Raw genomic sequence first — 18,193 nt, forward strand, 5'->3', positions numbered from 1 at the left:
AACCCTGGAACATAAATATACCACGTTTCCAATTTTGAGCTGAACCAAAGAGCATAATTTGTCCTCTCCCATTCAGGAACTTAATTGCATTTCTACCACCTGACAAGCTCTAGACGTTACAGAAAAAAATAGCTCTTGGCTACCTGCATGTGGGTTATCCACACCAAGAGGCATATTCTCTCCAGGCTTTCGGTCATGGGGACCTCAGTTAGTTCCATGGTCCTCTATTTCCCTCCCTGGGGACATGCATTATGGGGAATGGAATGAGGCCATCCACCTATGAGGTGGTTGAGAGATGGGAGTTAGAAGGTTCTAACAGAAGGTTCTGCATGCTAGACTTTCCATTCATCATCAATAGAAGATCATCCATCATATGATTTAGTGCCTGATTTTATTTGCAAAAGTATGAATGATGAATATTCAATTCAATTGAACAAAGATTTATTAAATGTCTGCTAACCATCATGCTAAATGTTAAGAGGGACACAAAATAAAGAAGTACACACTTTCCTACAAAGAGCTGGTGATCTAGTTGTGATGTAGTCATGCATTATAGGGGAATAGCTTTGTCGAACAAGTGAATGAGTAAAGTGCCAAAATGAATGATAAGATTAATCATTAGATTCTGGGAAAGTTTTCAAAGAAATACACCTTATGTTGGGATGGAAATCATTACTATGCAAGACCGAGGAGGGGGTCTAGCATGGGTAACTGTAACAGCTTCTGCATAAAAACAACAGAATATGTCAGCAGTGTATAACAATAAGCTTTTATATCACTTATGGGTCTGCAGTTTGGCTGGGAGTTTGATGATCTAGGCTAGGCTCAGCTGGGCAGTTCTGCTTTCTTTGCTGGTCTTGCTTGCTTCTGGCGTCGGCTGGTTTCAGATGAAATGGGGGAGCTCAGAAAGGTGGCTCTGTTTCTTCAGTTCTATGGATTGACTTGAGTGGCTGTGTTTCAGGCTCTGCCAGCTCTTCACCACCTCCTGGGTCCAGGAGGCTAGCCTGGTGGTGATGGTAGAGGCATAGGAGGGCACATGGGAACATAAAAGGCCTTGTAAGACCTCATCCATAAACTGGCACAACACCTCTGTATTATTCTATTGCTTTAAACAAGTCACAAGGCCCAGCCCACAGTCAAGGGGTGGGAAATATACTTTACTCCTCTAGAGAGGGGTGCTTTCTTTCAGAAGTTATAGGTCTTGGGAAGGATGAGCTCTTGGTCAACACACTCTTCCACATTTGCTGCAGTCAAGAATCCATGGAAAACTCCAGCAAGAGCATGTGATTCTGCACTGATTTTCAGCACAGGGTCTTGAGACTGCTCAGAAGATGACCCACAGTTTCCCAGCTGAAAGATGGAGGCCCTCGGGCAGATGCCCGTGCCCCACCCTGCGATCACTAAAACATCAGGAGATGTCATTTCCTGGCCCGGAAAAATCCTCATTTGGAAAAATTGCTATTTTATAGTCCCTTCACTCACCTTGGGATTAGCCCTCCCCTCTGAATATCCTTTTAGTTCAAAGATCTGTGACAGAGAAACTGGATGTGGATCAGAGTTTCTGCTTCTCAGGGCCATCCTTCTTCATTACATCCCTGGCCGTGAGCAATGGGTCTTCTTTCCCCTTGTATCTTCTGTTTGCTTGGATGTTCTTTTTCAAATAAATCTTTCATTTTTTTCAAATAAAATCAAACTTTTATCTTTCAAAGAAATCTTTTAGATTTACTTTGGTGACCTCCACTTTTTGGCTTCTGCTTTCCCTCACGACCTTACACTTGGTCTGGATGATAACTCTGAGCTGACCCGTGTTGTGCACTGAGCAATTGCACTGGCTTTTAAAGGCACTTCCCTGCTTGTCCTCCAGCGGGACAAGCTGCCATGAGGCAGAGTTGTGATCTCAGCTCTTTTGAGAAGGAGATGAATGTGTGTTGAACATCTATTATCTACCTGACACACATGTTATCTCAACAATATCTCACAACAAACCTGATATTTTTTTGCCCATTCCACCAATGAGAAGATTAAAGTTCAAGGGGGGGTTACAGGATTCCTAGCCCAAGGTCGCAGAACTATGAATTAGGGAGCCAGGAGTCACACTCAGGTTTGACTCCGTTTCCACTGTTGTCATGCTGTTAGAAACCCTACCTTTGCCTGCTGGTTGATTTCCAACTGCCATCAATTGCCACTCTGTGTCTAAAGACTCTCTGCTCTCTGTCCCCTGACCCTATTCTGCACGGATAATGCACAGGCCAGAAGAGCCAGGGAGTTAAACCCTGAGCGTCCCACCTTGCACCTGCTTCAGAAGCACAGCCCTCAACCTCCGACTGACAAGCGTTGGGGGTAATTCTGAGAGGGCTCTGTCTACACTGCCTCCCAGAGTTCTACAGTGAGATTAAGCTCCCATTGCCCTCAGTGGTCACTGGCTTCCTAACAAACCCTTTCCTGGCTGCTGTCCCTTCTGGTGTCATTTCTCTTCTCCCTGGCTGGTACTTCCTGGAATCTTCTCTCAAATAAACGACTTGCTTTTAAATCTTTGTCTCAGGTCTATTGCTGAGAAAACCTCAACCCACTGGGAGAAGACTCTTCTTGGGTTTTATAGAACCACTAGGCATTTCTTCATCTCTGTAGCTCCAGCGGAGCAGGCTTTGGAACAAAACAGGAGACACTCAGCTCCACTCTGCCTGCCTGTCCACGGAAAGCTGCCACCTCAGTCACAGGTCACGTGTTCTTGAAGGACTCCTCCTCTGTTCTATAGACCTGGAAGAACCCCTAAGCTAGGACCCGTACTGTGAGCACCCGCCTGTGGTTGTCACCGCATGGGGGCCACACAGTAAAGTGATGAACAACCCCTGCCTGCCTGCCCCTCCCCTGTTAGACGCATCCCACGCCTGTGTCCTCACTGACTCAGGCTCCTCTGGAGAACACCCATGTCTGCTTTCCCTCTTCCTCTGGGGTTTGCACATAGTGGGCTCAATACACAGGGATTCAGTGGAGTTAGACCACACATCCGGACCGGTTACACAGAGAGAACGGGGTAGAGGAACTCCGATTTTGACTTGGTCTAAAATTATTTCTTGGCCAATACTCATTTCATGTTATTACTGAAGGGCTGGAGAAAGGAGGATTTTAATCATTTGGAATAGTGAGCATTGACCAGTGGGACTGGATCCCTCCAATTAAATTCAATCACAGGACAACAGAGTAAAAATAAAAGTGGTATTATTGTCCTTTGCTCCTAACAATCAACAGATTTAAAGTAGATTTGCTGAATTAAATGAACACTAATGACTTACATTTATATAACGATTCGCAGCTTTCGAAGGATTTAAATTCTCAGTTTAAATGGAAAGAACATAGAGTACCAGCATACTCAGATTCTTCTCTCTCTCTCTCTCTCCTTCAGAGAAAGCACAAGCAGGGGTGGGGAGGGGCAGAAGGAGAGGAGGAGAGGGAGAGTCTTAAGCAGGCTCCACACCCAGCACAGAGCCTGACTTGGGGCTCAATCTCACAACCCTGAGATCATGACCTGAGCCGAAACCCGGTCAGACCCTCAACCAGCTGAGCCACCCAGGCTCCCCTCTTCTTTTTTCATATATGGAATAAAGCTTTCAAATTAATTCTGCTTTGGGAAATGTTTTACCTGGTTTGATTATCAAGAAATTTTTGTTATAGTTGTCCAAGAATCTCTGATAGAGTTTTCACTTCTCACTGAAAATAATCAGTAGTGAGAAGAAAATTTCTCAACACAGTACCTTTCTGTTTATTGTAACCTTTAATAAATCAGCAGTCATCCTCCTGTGGTGAATGTTGCGAGTACCAGGCCTATATGCCTTTGGCCTGTCACCCATCCTCTGGTGAACTCCATCCAATTGCCTGTACCCGTGTCTCTTTGCCAAGAGTTTTCTCTGAGACTGTAGAAGGTAGGAGGTGCTGGAATGTTCACAGCCACACCCCCTAGGACCAGCCTTCAACCAATGACTGACAGGAGTTGAGGTACAAATACCCCAGCCTCTGTGGTGAGCCCATCTATGTTGGGAAAATTCTGGCACGCATGTTCAACACCATCTCCTGGATTCTCTAGCAGGATCGAATTCGAGCTGCTCCCCATGGTAACTTTGATAATGCACTGTTTATCGGCTGCCATCCCTTCTATATTCCCCATTCTATCCTTGCTTCCGAGAATCGCCTCCCAAATAAACTACTTGCACTCTGACCCCTGTCTAAGGGTTTGCTTCTGGAGAAACTCAAAGCATATGTCACTAGAAGGGCACTAGGCAAGCTCATCACATCCAAGCCATTAAGTCACCTAACAAGGTGTGAGGCCACCTGTTAATCAGCTTATCACCATCCACTGATTTCATTGTTCTCCTGGGCAGCTCTATTCCACTTGCCTTTCTCATTCTGTTAGTTATAGTGTAAAATTTTTAATTAAAAATAAAGAAGATAAATTTGATTAGTAGCTTCAAAGTTGTCACTCTCAACTCTACACAGGGTGAGAGAGACACTGACTGGAGCCAACCAGTTGAGGTTCAAGTTCTCTGCTGAAAAATTAAGAAGGAGATATTTGGATGTTGTTTTCTCACCTGTACCAATGACTCGGAAACACTTCACAGCCATGTGTAATTATAGATAATTTTTTGGTAAGGTTCCAAGTGTTTGATAAATGTCGAAGACTCGGACTTTCCTCTGGATGGAGGCTGTTTTGTACGGAACTCACATTTCCTGTTCAATTCTTCGGTGACATCTAGTTTAAGTTTAGAGGAGATGGTGGCATCTCCTCCACATCCCAGCCAAATGGTCATTAACCCTCCCCTTGACCATTTTCAGAAATGGGGAACTCATTATTTCCCGGGAGAGCTAGCTCCTTTTATTTATTAGCCTCAATCATTGGACAGTTCTTCCTTTAACTGAACTACACTCTTCTTCCCACAGCTGTCACCCACGGGTGGGGATTTTCTTGGGAGAAAGTACTGAATGAGTTAAATGTCTCATTCCTCATGGAGAATTTGAAATATTTGAAAATGTATTTAAAGTGCCTCTTAGTTATCTTCCCCCCACCCAGTTTTTTCAGCTCTTCTTAGCAGGTTATGGTTTGGAGTCCCTCTACCATCCTTGTCACTATCTGTCATTCTTCATCTTTGAATGAGATGTGCATTGGAAGCAACGTAGTTGTCCAAGAATTGAGGATTAGAATGTTCAAATAAATTACAGCATGAGACAAGACTATGTAGCTCCTATAACCATGTTTTGAAGAATATTTAGTAATATAAAAAATGTTTATGATGTATCAAGTGGATGGGGGGGAAGCTGTATATGCAACAGAGCCCAATTTTATTAAAAAATATTCACGTAGAAGTGGAAGTCCGAAATATGTGAAAATATTAAGAGTGGTGCTATGGGCAGGTTTTGAATCTATTTTGTGCTTTCCCGAATTTTCTACAGAGAAAATGTATTTATTTTCTAATTAGAAAAAATTTTTTTAGAATGAAACAAAAAAAAAAAAGAAAGGAAGGAAGAAAAAGGAATACAACAGTCATAGAAGCCATAGCACTATTCAGGTATATTCTGATATTGCTGATTTGAGGGGAGATGGCACCTCCCAATTTGGATGCTTCATTTTCCATTTTCTGATCAGGGCTTTTGGCAGATGTATCACGTTCTTGATTAGCATAGTACCTGTAGTTCATCAGAGCCCCAGAAGATTATTTTCCCACTTGAATTACTATCTCTCTTTAATCTGATAACTGGCATCAGGGGCAGCCTGTCACAGATGCATGTGGGCTGGGTGGGGGGAAGGGAAGGATGCCCAGGTCACTCTCTGTGTAAGCAGCCTCGGGATGTTTCCATAGTGTAGTGATTATCACCTTCACCTGACATGGAAGTGACCTGCATGGGGGCTGGACCGGCTGGAGGGAGGCCATGCACTGTGAGCTTCCAGCCTGTCTGACGGCTGCTGCAACCTTGAAGTCCTACAAGCTGTAAGATGTGGTAACACTGGTTTGTGAAAGTGAACAGCACCCTCTTTGGCTGCTATGCAAGGCGCTGGGTCATGGAGATGGTAGGACCCCTGTGCAGCCTGTAAAAGAATATAAATGCTTCTGTGCAGGGAGCAGCTGGTGAAGATGAACCTGCCGGCCCTACAGGCTCTTATCCCTTGGCCATTTCTTTCTTTTTTTGGCCATTTCTTCCTAAGGAAAGGCGTCTGGGTATCAGAGCCTTGGAGCAAACGCAACACACGCATTTCTCAAACTCCCCTTTTGGGGAGGCGGAGAGAGCGTCATTGGAGAAGGTGGTTGAGGCCCTGCATGGGGCAGTCCCTTTAAGAAAGCAGAAGGAACGGCCAGGCCAGGCGGACAGCTCCACGGTGCTTGCAGTGCGGGAAGAAGGTCCCAGAGACAAGGAGGGATCTGCTTCCTCAGACCTGCACATGGGCGCTGTGGCAGAACCTATAACTCACGGGCAGTTTCTTGTCTTCTCTATAGAGGTGGATTCTCATCTCTGAGAATAGAGCTTTGGTTTAACTTCTATCATTTCCTTCTGGAGGAGGGGGGCATACTGGCTGGACTGTGCCAATGATTCATTTAACTTTATTATTATTATTAATAATTATCATTATTAAAAAGATGCTTAGTCCAACATATACTCTTCTAGATTTATAAGACCCATGAAGTAAATAGAAGTTCAGCAGATTGGTGCTTTGTTCCCTGATGCTTAACACAATACACAGACAGAAAATCTCTGTTCTCTCTTTGCAATGTGCATGCGCACACCTTCCAGGACGAATGAATGACCCAGAATGTTGAACTGACAACACTTCTGCTTGTTAACAAGCTTCTCTCTAATGAAGTCCATATTCTCCTTAATATGAGACTCTTAAGCTAACTAAAGTAAGATTTAAAAAAAAGACTTCAACCTGAAGGTTACAGGAGAAGTATAGCTTAGTACGAACAGCAGTGCTTGGCTGGTATACTCCCTGAGGTGAACATAAAGCAATCTCTCATGTTGAAAGGGTTTGCAGGTTTGGTCAGGAAAGCAGCGTGTGATTTGCTAGGTAAAAAGTTAGAGCGTGTGGATCTAGCTCAACAGCGTGTATCATGATTCTCTGCGAATATGTCTTATTTGTCAAAGGATACCATATGGTAGACTCAGTGTTGCAGGGGAAAGTCGGTGTGGGGTGCTCATAAGCACAAACAGTAAAAAAAAGATGACGTCCTTGCTTTGGTAAAGCTATGGTTGCGATGCGAGTAGCCCCTCTTTTTGGCTTTTTGCCATTGGTTTTATCCAGCAAGAACCCAAATGGCACATTTCCACCCTTCAATTCAATATCCTCAGCTAGAGTTGATTAATTAAAGCTTGCCAAGGCTCTCTCTTCTTCATCTCTCCCTTTTTTCTGGGCTTGCGCTTTCAGACCTCAAGTGTCCTGATTGTTTTCTCACAAAGCCACCACCATTCCGTGCTGCCAGGCCCCAGGCCCTGTCCCTTTACTTCTGGTCTGAGCTGTGGCTCCAGCAAGATGGGCAGTTCAAGCGCGCATGAGTGGGCTTGCGTGCATGTGTTTCTGTGTGTGCGCGCGTGCGCCCACCCAGGTCAGCTTGTACTTACGTAGTTCGAGGCCAGGTCCGGGTGCAGATAGTCAATCCCTGTGAAAAGAACACCACAGGATGGAAGGTTAATACCTGCCACTGTGTCCTCAGGGAAGTTGCTCAAGAAAGCACCCTCCTATGGGGCTGGCGCCAGGAGAATGGGGTGGGCTGAGCACGTGTGCCTCAGGCTCAGTCTCGTGTTTCCATTCCCGAGTGAGGGTGGGCTGTGCCTCCCGAGTGGAGAGACAACTGCCACCAGACACATCAGAGGAGTGAAGCCAATTAGAGCTGGGGCCCCAGGATAAGACTCTGACATGCATGTCCGTACTAAGGGGTTTAGTGGCTGCACGATGGATGGCCCATCAGAGCAGTGATCTAAGATTTGTGGAAATCCTGACATTTTCAAAGCATCAACTGACATTTCTTCTAAAATGAAACTGGCTGAGGGAGGAAAAACAATTATCATTTAACAGGGTACAGACAGCAAAGGATTAGGGGAGCATTCTCTGGCATGGAATAAGAAGAACATGGCTGGGTGGGAAAGGCAATTTCGCAGAGGGCAAATGGTTTCTGGTGAAGTGTCCTGGGTGAGAGCTGATATTGTCCCTGCAGAATATAGCTTTCCAGGAAGCTTGTGACCTCCCTGCAGGAGCCATGTGCTTTCTCCTGGATGTGGCCCATCTTGTTGACCAAGAGTCTTTGCAACGGTAGGGTTAGGAGCACCACTGCATTCCATTGCCCTCGAGGCCTCAGAAAGCACCGTGGAACTTCGAGGCCATATTGAAAGCTCTCAGCCAGGGGTGCAGAGCCATATAACCTTTATAGCACACAGCCCTTAGCAAAACCAGCATCTCCCGGTGTCACGGTCATGAACATAGGTTTTGAAATCAAAGACCCAACTTTGCCGCCACCAACTGGCTGCATGACTTCAGGCGAGGTGCTTGGCCTCTCTGGGCTTGGTTTCTTCTCCATCAAGTGGCATGAGCAGTGAGGTGCACTTAGCTCAGTGGCATTTACTAGCTCTGTTGGATTTGCCGTGTTTAAAAGCTAGGGGTATCATTCAATCCCTCTGAGAGGTGGCATCTTCCATGTAAGCACCCACCCTAAGGCCTGGCCACAGATACAGCTTTGCCCCGCAAAAAAGAACTAGTACTGGGATGTTTCTTTCAAAAAAAGTTTCTTTCAAAAAAAATTTCTGGTTACACAAGAAATTTCTGGACTGGGAGTCATTGTTCTACAGAACATATGTTACATTTCGTTGCTGATATTTTGACATGCAAAGCATGTCAAATGACTGCTGCCATTCACGGCTGCTTTCTGTAATTTTGGAGAGTATAGCCTGTCACTTCCCATCCACCCTCCTCCTCCTCCTCCCCCACACCCCCTCCCAAGGACTGCAGAAGGGACAGGGGTCAGAAGATTCATTCGAGACTAGTATTTTTAAAGGTTGCCGGCCCTTGTCCTGGACCCTAATTCCGAAGTGGTCTGTTTCAGCTGTGGGAAAGTTTGGGGATGAGCACAGGCTAAAGAGACCACCAGATCCAGTTCTATTCTAGTCTCAGACACTGTAATAATTGTGAAGCTTCAGCCAAGTGTCATAATCTTCCTGAGCCTCAGTTTCCTTATCTTTGAAATGGGGATATTATTTATCTTGCAAAGCAGTGTTCAAGATGAGGGCCAATTCATCAAAAGTGTTTAGCTTGTAGTAAACACTTGATAAGTTATATTTATTATTGTCACCATTGGTCACATCATCTACCACATCATTAGAGTCATGTGGATAATGCAGAAGAGCAGAAACATTTTCAAAAATCTACCGGGTCTAGAATGTTGTGTTGAAATTAAATTGTTGTATGTATTTGTTGAAGTTGGTTACATTTTGTAAACTCAATGTTGGGCAAAACATTTTGGAACATATAGATAAGTTAAAAACACACCCACAGGGCACACACAGAGAATATGTTTTTTTCTAACAGGGAGTCAATTTTTTTTTGGTATAATTATACTTGTGTATTTATTTTTTTAGTAATCTCTACACCCAGTGTGGTGCTTGAACTCACAACACTGAGATCAAGAGTCACGGGCTGTACTGATTGAGCCAGCCAGGCACCCCAGCACGATCATCCTTCTATTCATGTTTGCAGTGTGTAAGAAGATTGTGATGCATGTACATACACACCTAAGTCTCAGGAAAGCCAGGTACAAGCCACCTGCGCCGCCACTCTAAGGCAGAAGCATTCAATGCACACAGTCTCAGGTGATACCCACCCCCCTCCTCCAACAAATCAAGCTGACTTTAGACATTGGGTATTTCCCCCTAAAAGATGTACCATTCCTGGAGGTACTGCAATACCAGGTTGATGCGTGGAGTGGATGGAGCAAGCTCCTAGTCCATGCAGTGAGTCAATTTTTTAAAGATGACCCCATGGTCTGATAGTGCAAGTTGTCTGGGAGAGAAATTTTCTGAGAAATAGTAGTCTATTCTCTGTGAAGGTAAAATATCAAGGCAAAGAGATAATTTGAGACCTGAAGGAAATTAAAATTAAAACAAGATAAATTTAGCCCAACTAAAATAAAGGATCTTTAATTAGGTTAAGGGGAAGACTGAGTGTTAAGTTGGGACAGACGCAGACTTTGGTCTGAGAAAGAAGAGATTATTGATAGAACCATGGGGAATGACAGACATGACTCAAAAAAATATAATGAACTAAAGCATGAGATTAATGGCCTGGTAATTAAATAGTATTTTAATATTTTTGTCTATTTGATTATCTTTTGAGGTGGAGTGTACTAAATACATTTTCTCAATCAGCTTATTTACTTTTAATTCTTGTATTATTAATGTATTCAATTTTATTTTGCACTCACTGGGTTATTTTCAGCAGTGAACACCAGGCACGATGCAGGTCCTAGAAAAACAGGCTATTTAGACACAGAGCCTGAGCTGTTCAGCTATCTGTGGCTCCCAGTCTACAGGGGGGATCAACTCATCACCAGCCAATCATAACACAAATGGTATGCAAATGACAATTATTTGGTTAGAGTTTACATTAATATCCTGTCATCAATTTGAGTCTTTTCAGAAAGTCTAATCCACAATAGTCCAAATTCTCAGGAAACTCTGATGATTCTGGAGATCTCAGAGAATTAGCAAGGAGCGCCATGTACATATTCCTAGTTATAATGTTAGTAATTCAGTTGAGATGTATAACTATGCCACACACCTTTTCTGGAGGTAGGTCTGTTCTCCCCTCTTCAATCTGAGTGGGCTATGACTACTACCAATAAGATGTTGCACGACTTTCAAGGCTAGGTCAGAAGAGGCCAGGCATCTTTCACCTGTTCCCTTTGGACACTTGTCCACTAAGGGGGTGAGGTGGGGTGGGGAGGTGAATTCAACTGCCATGGAAGAAGCCCATGAGTGGCCCTTGGTATGAAAGCCTCAGCTGAGCCGCAGCAGCCAACATCAGTGGTCAGCCTTGGGAATGAGCTGAGAATGTCCACCCCAGTTGAGTCTTCAGATGACTGCAGCCCAGCCAACATTCTGCCCTCAACTGCATCAGAAACCTCAAATGAGAAGTGCCCAGACTGGCTCTTCCTGAGTTCCTGTGCCACAAAATTATGAGCAAAACAAATATTTACTATAAGCTGCTAAGGGTTGGAGTCATTTATTCTACAATAATAATACTGGAACAGATACCCTGCTAGTCCTTCTGAGACTGGTGAAGCCCAAGTTAGGGGAGAAAACATTGCTTTTCTATGTGATGCAGACTTCTAACTCTCTTGGTAGGGTAAGGCTGACTGCCTGGTCCTTAGGCTTGGACCTCCACTTACAAGGATGAGATCCCATTCACAAAGACCCACCAGGGAGGCAGAGCCAAGGGGTGGGCTTCAAACACTGAAGATGATGGTTAAGATCAGTTTGAGTAGTTCTTGCCTCCCTAACCTTGGTTTCTTCATCTGCAATATGTGGACAATAGCAACAATCTTAGAGGATAATTGTGACTGTTTCCAAATTGTTAGGCAGTACCTAGTATATAGTGAGTACTCAAGAAATGTTAGTTTTTTATTAGATTTTATTTATGTATTTGTCAGAGAGAGAGAAAGCACAAGCAGGGAGAGCGGCAGGCAGAGGGAGAAGCAGGCTCCCCGCTGAGCAAGGAGCCCTATGTGGGACTCGATCCCAGGACCCTGGGATCATGACCTGAGCTGAAGGCAGATGCTTAAACAACTGAGCCACCCAGGTGTCCCAAGAAATGTTAGTTTTTATTGTTACTTCAGCTTGAAGCTCTCTCTGACCCTGCTTCCCTGGCCTTCAGTCTTACTTCCTTGGCACCATTTGATTGACTAAAGTCCTTGATTCATGCCTTCACTGACCATCTTTGACCTTGATAGCCTGCACCTGTCCAGAACTGTGCCTGTGCTGGGTGGCTTCTACCCATCTCCATGTTTTGTTGGCCACATCCTATTTTCCAGTTCAAGTTCCCAACACCAAACAACCCTATCTACAACAAAAGGGGTGACTTATTACTATTAAGTGGGGTCCTTGCTGACATCTCCATGCCTGGAACATCAGAGCAAACCCTTAAGAAATGCTTTCTGCCTCTGTGGGCAACAGCTAACCATGGAGGTACTCTCCTTCTGATGTGTAGTGTGTGGAAATGACATTAAATTGCACCTACATGAAAGCAGCAGATATTTATTGAGCACGTATTGAGTCATTGGATCTAGCAGAGAGGATGTTGGTCCAGTTCTGAGTTGTGCAACCAGCGAGTGTGAATGGCTATTAAAACAGGGCTGTCTATAGATTGACTCTCCCACATGCAGATAATCAAATTATTTCCTGTAGAGGCCAATTAAAGAGAGCCAATGATTAGAAAATATGATATTGTTTTTGCTCTTAGGTGTGAACGTCAGTATCTGTGTGTGTCTTTACCTTGTTTGGCGATGATATCTTGCTAAGCGAATATCTGGGAAACAATACCACACCATTTACTGATGCTCCCAGCCTCACCATCACACTTCCTATTCTAGGTGTTAGGGCAGAGATGCCTAATGACACGGTGTGAGGCTGTTGACCATTGTCCCTGTTGTGCGGGAGGCCACTCCTGTCCCAAATGTGCTCATCTTGACATTCAACAAGGGATTTGGAGAGTGGCTTGGTAGTTCCCCTCTTCTTCAGTCATCACTCTGAATAAGCATGTGCTGAATTAAAGCCAGCCACAAATCTTTTGTTTAACTCTGCACCAGGATGTGGAACCTATTCCTCCTCCCCTGGAATCTGGGCCTGAGACCATTCGTCCAATAGAAGTGGCTGAGTGATGTTTGCTCGTTCCATGTCTGGCCTATAGGAGGAGTGGCAGCTTCTGCTTCTTGTCCCTTAGAGTGACTGTTCTTGGGACCTCCAGCCATCTGTAAGAAATCCAGCCACCTTGCTTGTGAGACCACGTGGAGAGGACAAGTCCTGGGACTACATGGAGTGGGAGGGAGACCGAACCATTTTAGCATCCTAGTTAAGCATCCAGTTGACACTGGCCCCGGCTATATTCCGACCCCAAAGGCATGAGGGACCCTAGAGAGACCAATAGCAGAACTTTCCAGCCAAGCCTGGTCAACCCACAGAACTGTGAGAGATAACAACATGGTGGTTGTGTTAAGCCACTCAATTTTGGGGTAGTTTGTTCTGCAGCTGCAGATGACCAAACAAATAGAACTTTCTGTGGTGATAGAAATGAAGTTGAATTGAATTTCAGCAGCCGCTAGCCACTTGTGGCTATTGAGAACTTGAAACAAAGCTAGTGTGACTGAGGAATTGAATTTTTAATTTTATTTAGCTTTAATTGATTAAAACTTAAGTGTAAATAGCCACATATGGCTAGTGGCTACTCCACTGGACAGTGTGGATCTGGAGAAGCAGATGGTAAATTCAGATGGGTTTAGAAGATGCTCTAAGGTAAGGTACAAGCCGTGGCCCAATAAGAAATGACAGTTCAGTGGTGGCCAGTCTTCCTTTGTTCATTTTTTTGGCTTTTTAATTTATTAATTAATAAAATAGTGGAGGCGTTGGAAGTTTAAATTGGGGGGCAGAGAGTTCAGTTTTGGGGGAATTCCCAAAGGCCACTAAATCAGAAGAAATAATATCAAACAAGAAACTGCTGAGACTTTCTTTCTGAAGGGCTTGGCTTCTCAAGCCAGGAAAGGTGGGTCAGAGTCAGGGCTCATCCTTCTGTTTTCCTTTTTTGGAAGGGTTGATACACAGTCAGTCAGGGAACTACAGTTAAAGAATCCAGAAATAGTCATCATGGGCTGTTGGGTTTCATAAAAGCAATATGTCTGTGGCCACTTTTAGGGTGCTCCTCTAATCCCCCAGATGCTGTGTGATTGCAATATATCTTAGGCAGATTTCCCCCAAACATAGATACATCTTTCTCCCAGGTGAGCTGGTCTCAGCCACGTTGGTTTCCAAATCAAAGCATTAGGAAGGAAGAAATGGTTATAAGCTCCCAAGATTCACGTATACACACACGCTTTCTCCTGCAGAGCTCCTTTCTTCTTGTGAAAGCCCTCGGCCACTGGAGAAAGCTTTTACATCCACTTCAAAACATCTCCCACATCAGAAAACACGGAGGCATTGTTTCCATGTGGATATTTAATGAACCCACACAAGAGACAGCACCAATTTTAAGCATGCTGGCTCCCTTTGTTTCACCATCAATTCGTCTTCAAAGGCTTGCTTTGGAGAGCATAGTGTTCTTTGAGGATCTTCAGAAGGGAAAAGCTCTGTTGTTTCATCTCATACATAGGCTTTATGTATAATTGCATCAATACTGCTCAGTGGAACTTTTCCTGGAGGATCCACAGGGCTGATGAGGAGCAAGAGGACCTGCCCAGTGAGATGACCACCGAGCAGAGATTCTTCAGAATCTTGGCAGAGCCAAGGACGTGTGTAGTTAGAAAAACATCAGTTCATCAGACCCATTGGTTTTTGTATCACAAACTATAGAAAATAAAGGTCTACTAAATCTTTGTCTGGTAGGCATATGGGGTAGAAAAACATGTTATAGAGGGCATATGTAATAAGAGGTTATCAAGGTCTGCTTTACCAGGGTTCATCCTGAAAGTAGCAACAAAGTCAAAATTTCTCCAAACTCCAATCCTGTTACCAAAAAGCTATTTCATTGGTGTAGAGCCACACTGTCTAATAGAGCTTTCTGTGATGATAGAAATGAAGTTGAATTGAATTTCAGCAGCCACTAGCCCCTTGTGGCTATTGAGAACTTGAAATGAAGCTATTGTGACTGACGAATTGAATTTTTTTATTTTATTTAGCTTTAATTGATTAAACCTTAAGTGTAAATAGACACATGTGGCTAGTGGCTACTCCACTGGACAGTGTGGGTCTGGAGAAGTAGATGGTAAATTCAGATGGGTTTAGAAGATGCTCTAAGGTAAGGTACAAGCCGTGGCCCAATAAGAAATTACAGTTCAGTGATGGCCAGTCTTCCTTTGTTCATTTTTTTTGCTTTTTAATTTATTAATCCAATAAATGTGTATTAAGGGCATCCTCAAGTTTGAGGACCACTGATCTGGAGGAAGGGGAGGATTTTGCCACAGTATAGATGATGGTCGAGTCCAGCAGGTGGTTATTCTGCCTTTGATTAGCATCCCCAAAACAATGAATCTTTTATATTCCAAATGCATGCAAAGACACACTTGCTCCCAAATGATGTGAAGGCTTTGAAATACTTACCATCATCCATAATTCCAATGGTAACACCTTTCCCTGTGTATCCCAGCTCCCACGCTTCTGCCACATTCAAATCAAGGCCAGGAGTGCCATCAGCTTGTCCAGTATTGATCTGGTTCAGGAATTTCAAAGCAAAGAATTTTATTAGTCTGGTGCAGTAAAGCACCTGTCTGTTTGCACCTGCTATTCCAGGGCCGGCTCAAAGACCACATCTTCCATGAAATAGTACTCCTGAATTTTCCCCATCTAACTCTTCCAGACTTCTCCCTCTGTTTTTTGATATACACAACTGATGTTTCTGCAACTGGATTGCTGTCTTTAAACTTCTTAAAGTTGCCATTGTAAGAAACCTTCCCCAGTTTTGAATTAAACCTCACTCTTGTAGTCTTTATTTATACCTCATGTTTTGAATTTAGCACATACTGTCTTGGATCATTCTTATTTGAATGTGATTTCCTCCCTCAATACCAGTATGCTTTGCAAGAGGGAGCATGTCCTACTTACCTTTGTAATTTCAGGGCCACTTTACCAAAATATTTGATGCACTAAATCAAAGATAGCTGGCTCACTTTTAGTGCTTGTTCTAATGCAAAAAGTCTTTTCCCTAAAAAAATTCAAAAAAGGAAAACAAAGAAATTCTATATAAATATGTTTATTACCCTCTTTTCATGCATCTTTGTCCTGTGCAGATTTTCTCAAAGATGAGTCATAAAAACAGTGAAGTTAGAGCTCATACTGGCAGAAGCCCACAGTGACCTGTTGGCTATTACTATGGTGTTGATAAAACACTCTGTGAATGTCATTAGTGTGCTTGGTAAAAATGACTGCTCTTTTCCTTCCATGCATGCGTTAAGATTATACCTCTCCATCACCTAGGAAGTTAGTAGAATGCCCACATGACTGATTTGGGCCAATAGAATGTGAGCTCATGTGCCATTTGTCACATCCAGGCAGAAACCTTAAACGCCAGTGTGTGACCTCCCCCTTCCCTTTGTTGAGGTGCTCGTGAAAACAGGGGTTAGGATGGAGCTGGGATGGAGATGGAGCTGGGATGGAGCCTGGGTCCCTGAGGGACTCTGAAGCATTGGACATATAACATGAGTGGGCAAAAGCTTTGATTTGTTAAGCCAAGGTGACTTAGGGGGTTGGTTGTGAGTGCAAGAAATGTAGTCTAACCTGATTAACACACATAAGCTCTTTTCAATTGCCTGGATCAGATTTGTAGGATTCCATGCCAAAAAACAAAGGACATAGTCAAGCTCGAAAGATCCAAGATAGAAGTTGTGATGCATTCCTATAAACATCTCAGTCCACAGGGCTATAATTTAGTCTTCTATCTTGCTCATCACCTTTTAGTCTTAAATAAAGTAAAGCATCACTCACAGTTTTACACTAATCACTCCCTTTCCCTCAAGATGCCCTGCAGTTAGGATTGGTTTAGAGGCTTTGGGTCTCTTCTAAATATAACCCAACTTGTCCAAATGGATCATGAAGGACTGCTGGTGAGCCAGATAATAACATTCACTTCATCGGACAGACTGGGTTTTGGGGCCTTGCATCCTCCACCCGGAAAGCCCCATGGATGTGATTTCCTGCCGTTATTTTAAGAAACGCTAATGGATGCTACTTTTGTTGCTTTGGTCTTTGAGTTCTCTTGCTTGTCCCTTGTGAAGTTGCCTAAATCTTTCTCTTATGCCTGTGGTTTCATTATATCCTCCGGTCACTCTGCCTGTTGAGACCCCTGGATTACTCCCCTCAGACTCTTGACTCAACTTCTACATGATTTTGCAAGTCTTCCCTCATGCGTTGGTGTGCTTTTTTGGAGTCTGGGGCAGTCTGATCAGCATTTGATAGTTGCTTTGACCCTAGAGATCATGGTTATTTAGCAGTTCCAGAAGGAAGCAGAAGGAAGAGAGAGTTCTCTCTCTCTTCATAGAGAACATGATGCATGGGTGCTCGTAGAAAATCAATACATATCAAAGGGACAGAAAGGTTCATAGAGTAGGATGCTGGCTGACATCCCACAGAATAATGAGGAAATAGAAATGCATTTTTTTATCCGAAGTCTCAAGATGAGAAATGTTAGGAATAATATGGACATGCTTACCAGATACCACTGCTTTGTAAAAAGAGGATCATTCATGTTGATATCAATCTCATTGATGTCTCTATACCCCCGCTTCTTTCTGTTGAATCCTTCTTGCTGCAAGGCCATCTTTACCTGGAATGACAATATTGGCATATTACCTGAATATCCACCTGAACTTCTTCTTCTGGAATTCATTTCCATGAATTCAAATTCTATTTGTACACAGGTGTTTTTTTTCTCTGTGGAAGCCAAGTTCATCTCATGTACACTCTACACTCTTATGATTATTTTCCAAAAGCATTCGCTTCTATCTGTGCTGAATAAATTGGCCTTGGTGATGGCTCACAGTGAGTTTCCTTAAAATGAGAATTTGATAGAAAAAAGTACTCTCAAGGAAGATAAGGGGGTAGGGGTTGTTAAGGGAAATAAACAATGCAATGCTTCTATTACGTAAAGAAGATTGATGTGGATTCAGGGAGGGGGAGAGAGAGTGAAAACTGCGGGGATCATTTTTCAGAAGGGTTTTCCAGCCTTTGCATTTGTTGAGAGGATTGTGCTATCACATTTAGGAATCAGCCAAAACCAAAATCAAATCAAACCAAAACAAACCAAAACCCAAACCAAAAGAACACTTGCCTAGAGAGCCAGCTAGTTCCTATCAAAGCTCTGGAAGGTAAGTGAGGGATCTTTGAAAAGAAAGGGTTGTCCTGGCAATGACAGTGCTTCAATTTTTGGAAGGTCAGACTGAACCCCAAGCCCTTGGATGAAATGAAA

General features: G+C 43.6%; 1 protein-coding gene across 1 annotated transcript in view; it reads right to left on the bottom strand.

Annotated features, from left to right (window-relative positions):
- The window catches only part of PCSK2 (proprotein convertase subtilisin/kexin type 2), a 271,902-nt gene that overhangs the window by 105,487 nt on the left and 148,222 nt on the right, over window positions 1–18,193 (bottom strand). Inside the window, exons 3-5 of the mRNA XM_036120511.2 lie at window positions 17,438–17,551; window positions 15,334–15,442; window positions 7,603–7,640 (exon numbers count right to left, since the gene is read on the bottom strand). Of these exons, the coding sequence (XP_035976404.1) occupies window positions 7,603–7,640; window positions 15,334–15,442; window positions 17,438–17,551 (261 nt within the window). The remainder of the gene's footprint in view (window positions 1–7,602; window positions 7,641–15,333; window positions 15,443–17,437; window positions 17,552–18,193) is intronic.

This window comes from Halichoerus grypus, chromosome 10, assembly GCF_964656455.1.
Source record: "Halichoerus grypus chromosome 10, mHalGry1.hap1.1, whole genome shotgun sequence".
Taxonomy (NCBI): domain Eukaryota; kingdom Metazoa; phylum Chordata; class Mammalia; order Carnivora; family Phocidae; genus Halichoerus; species Halichoerus grypus.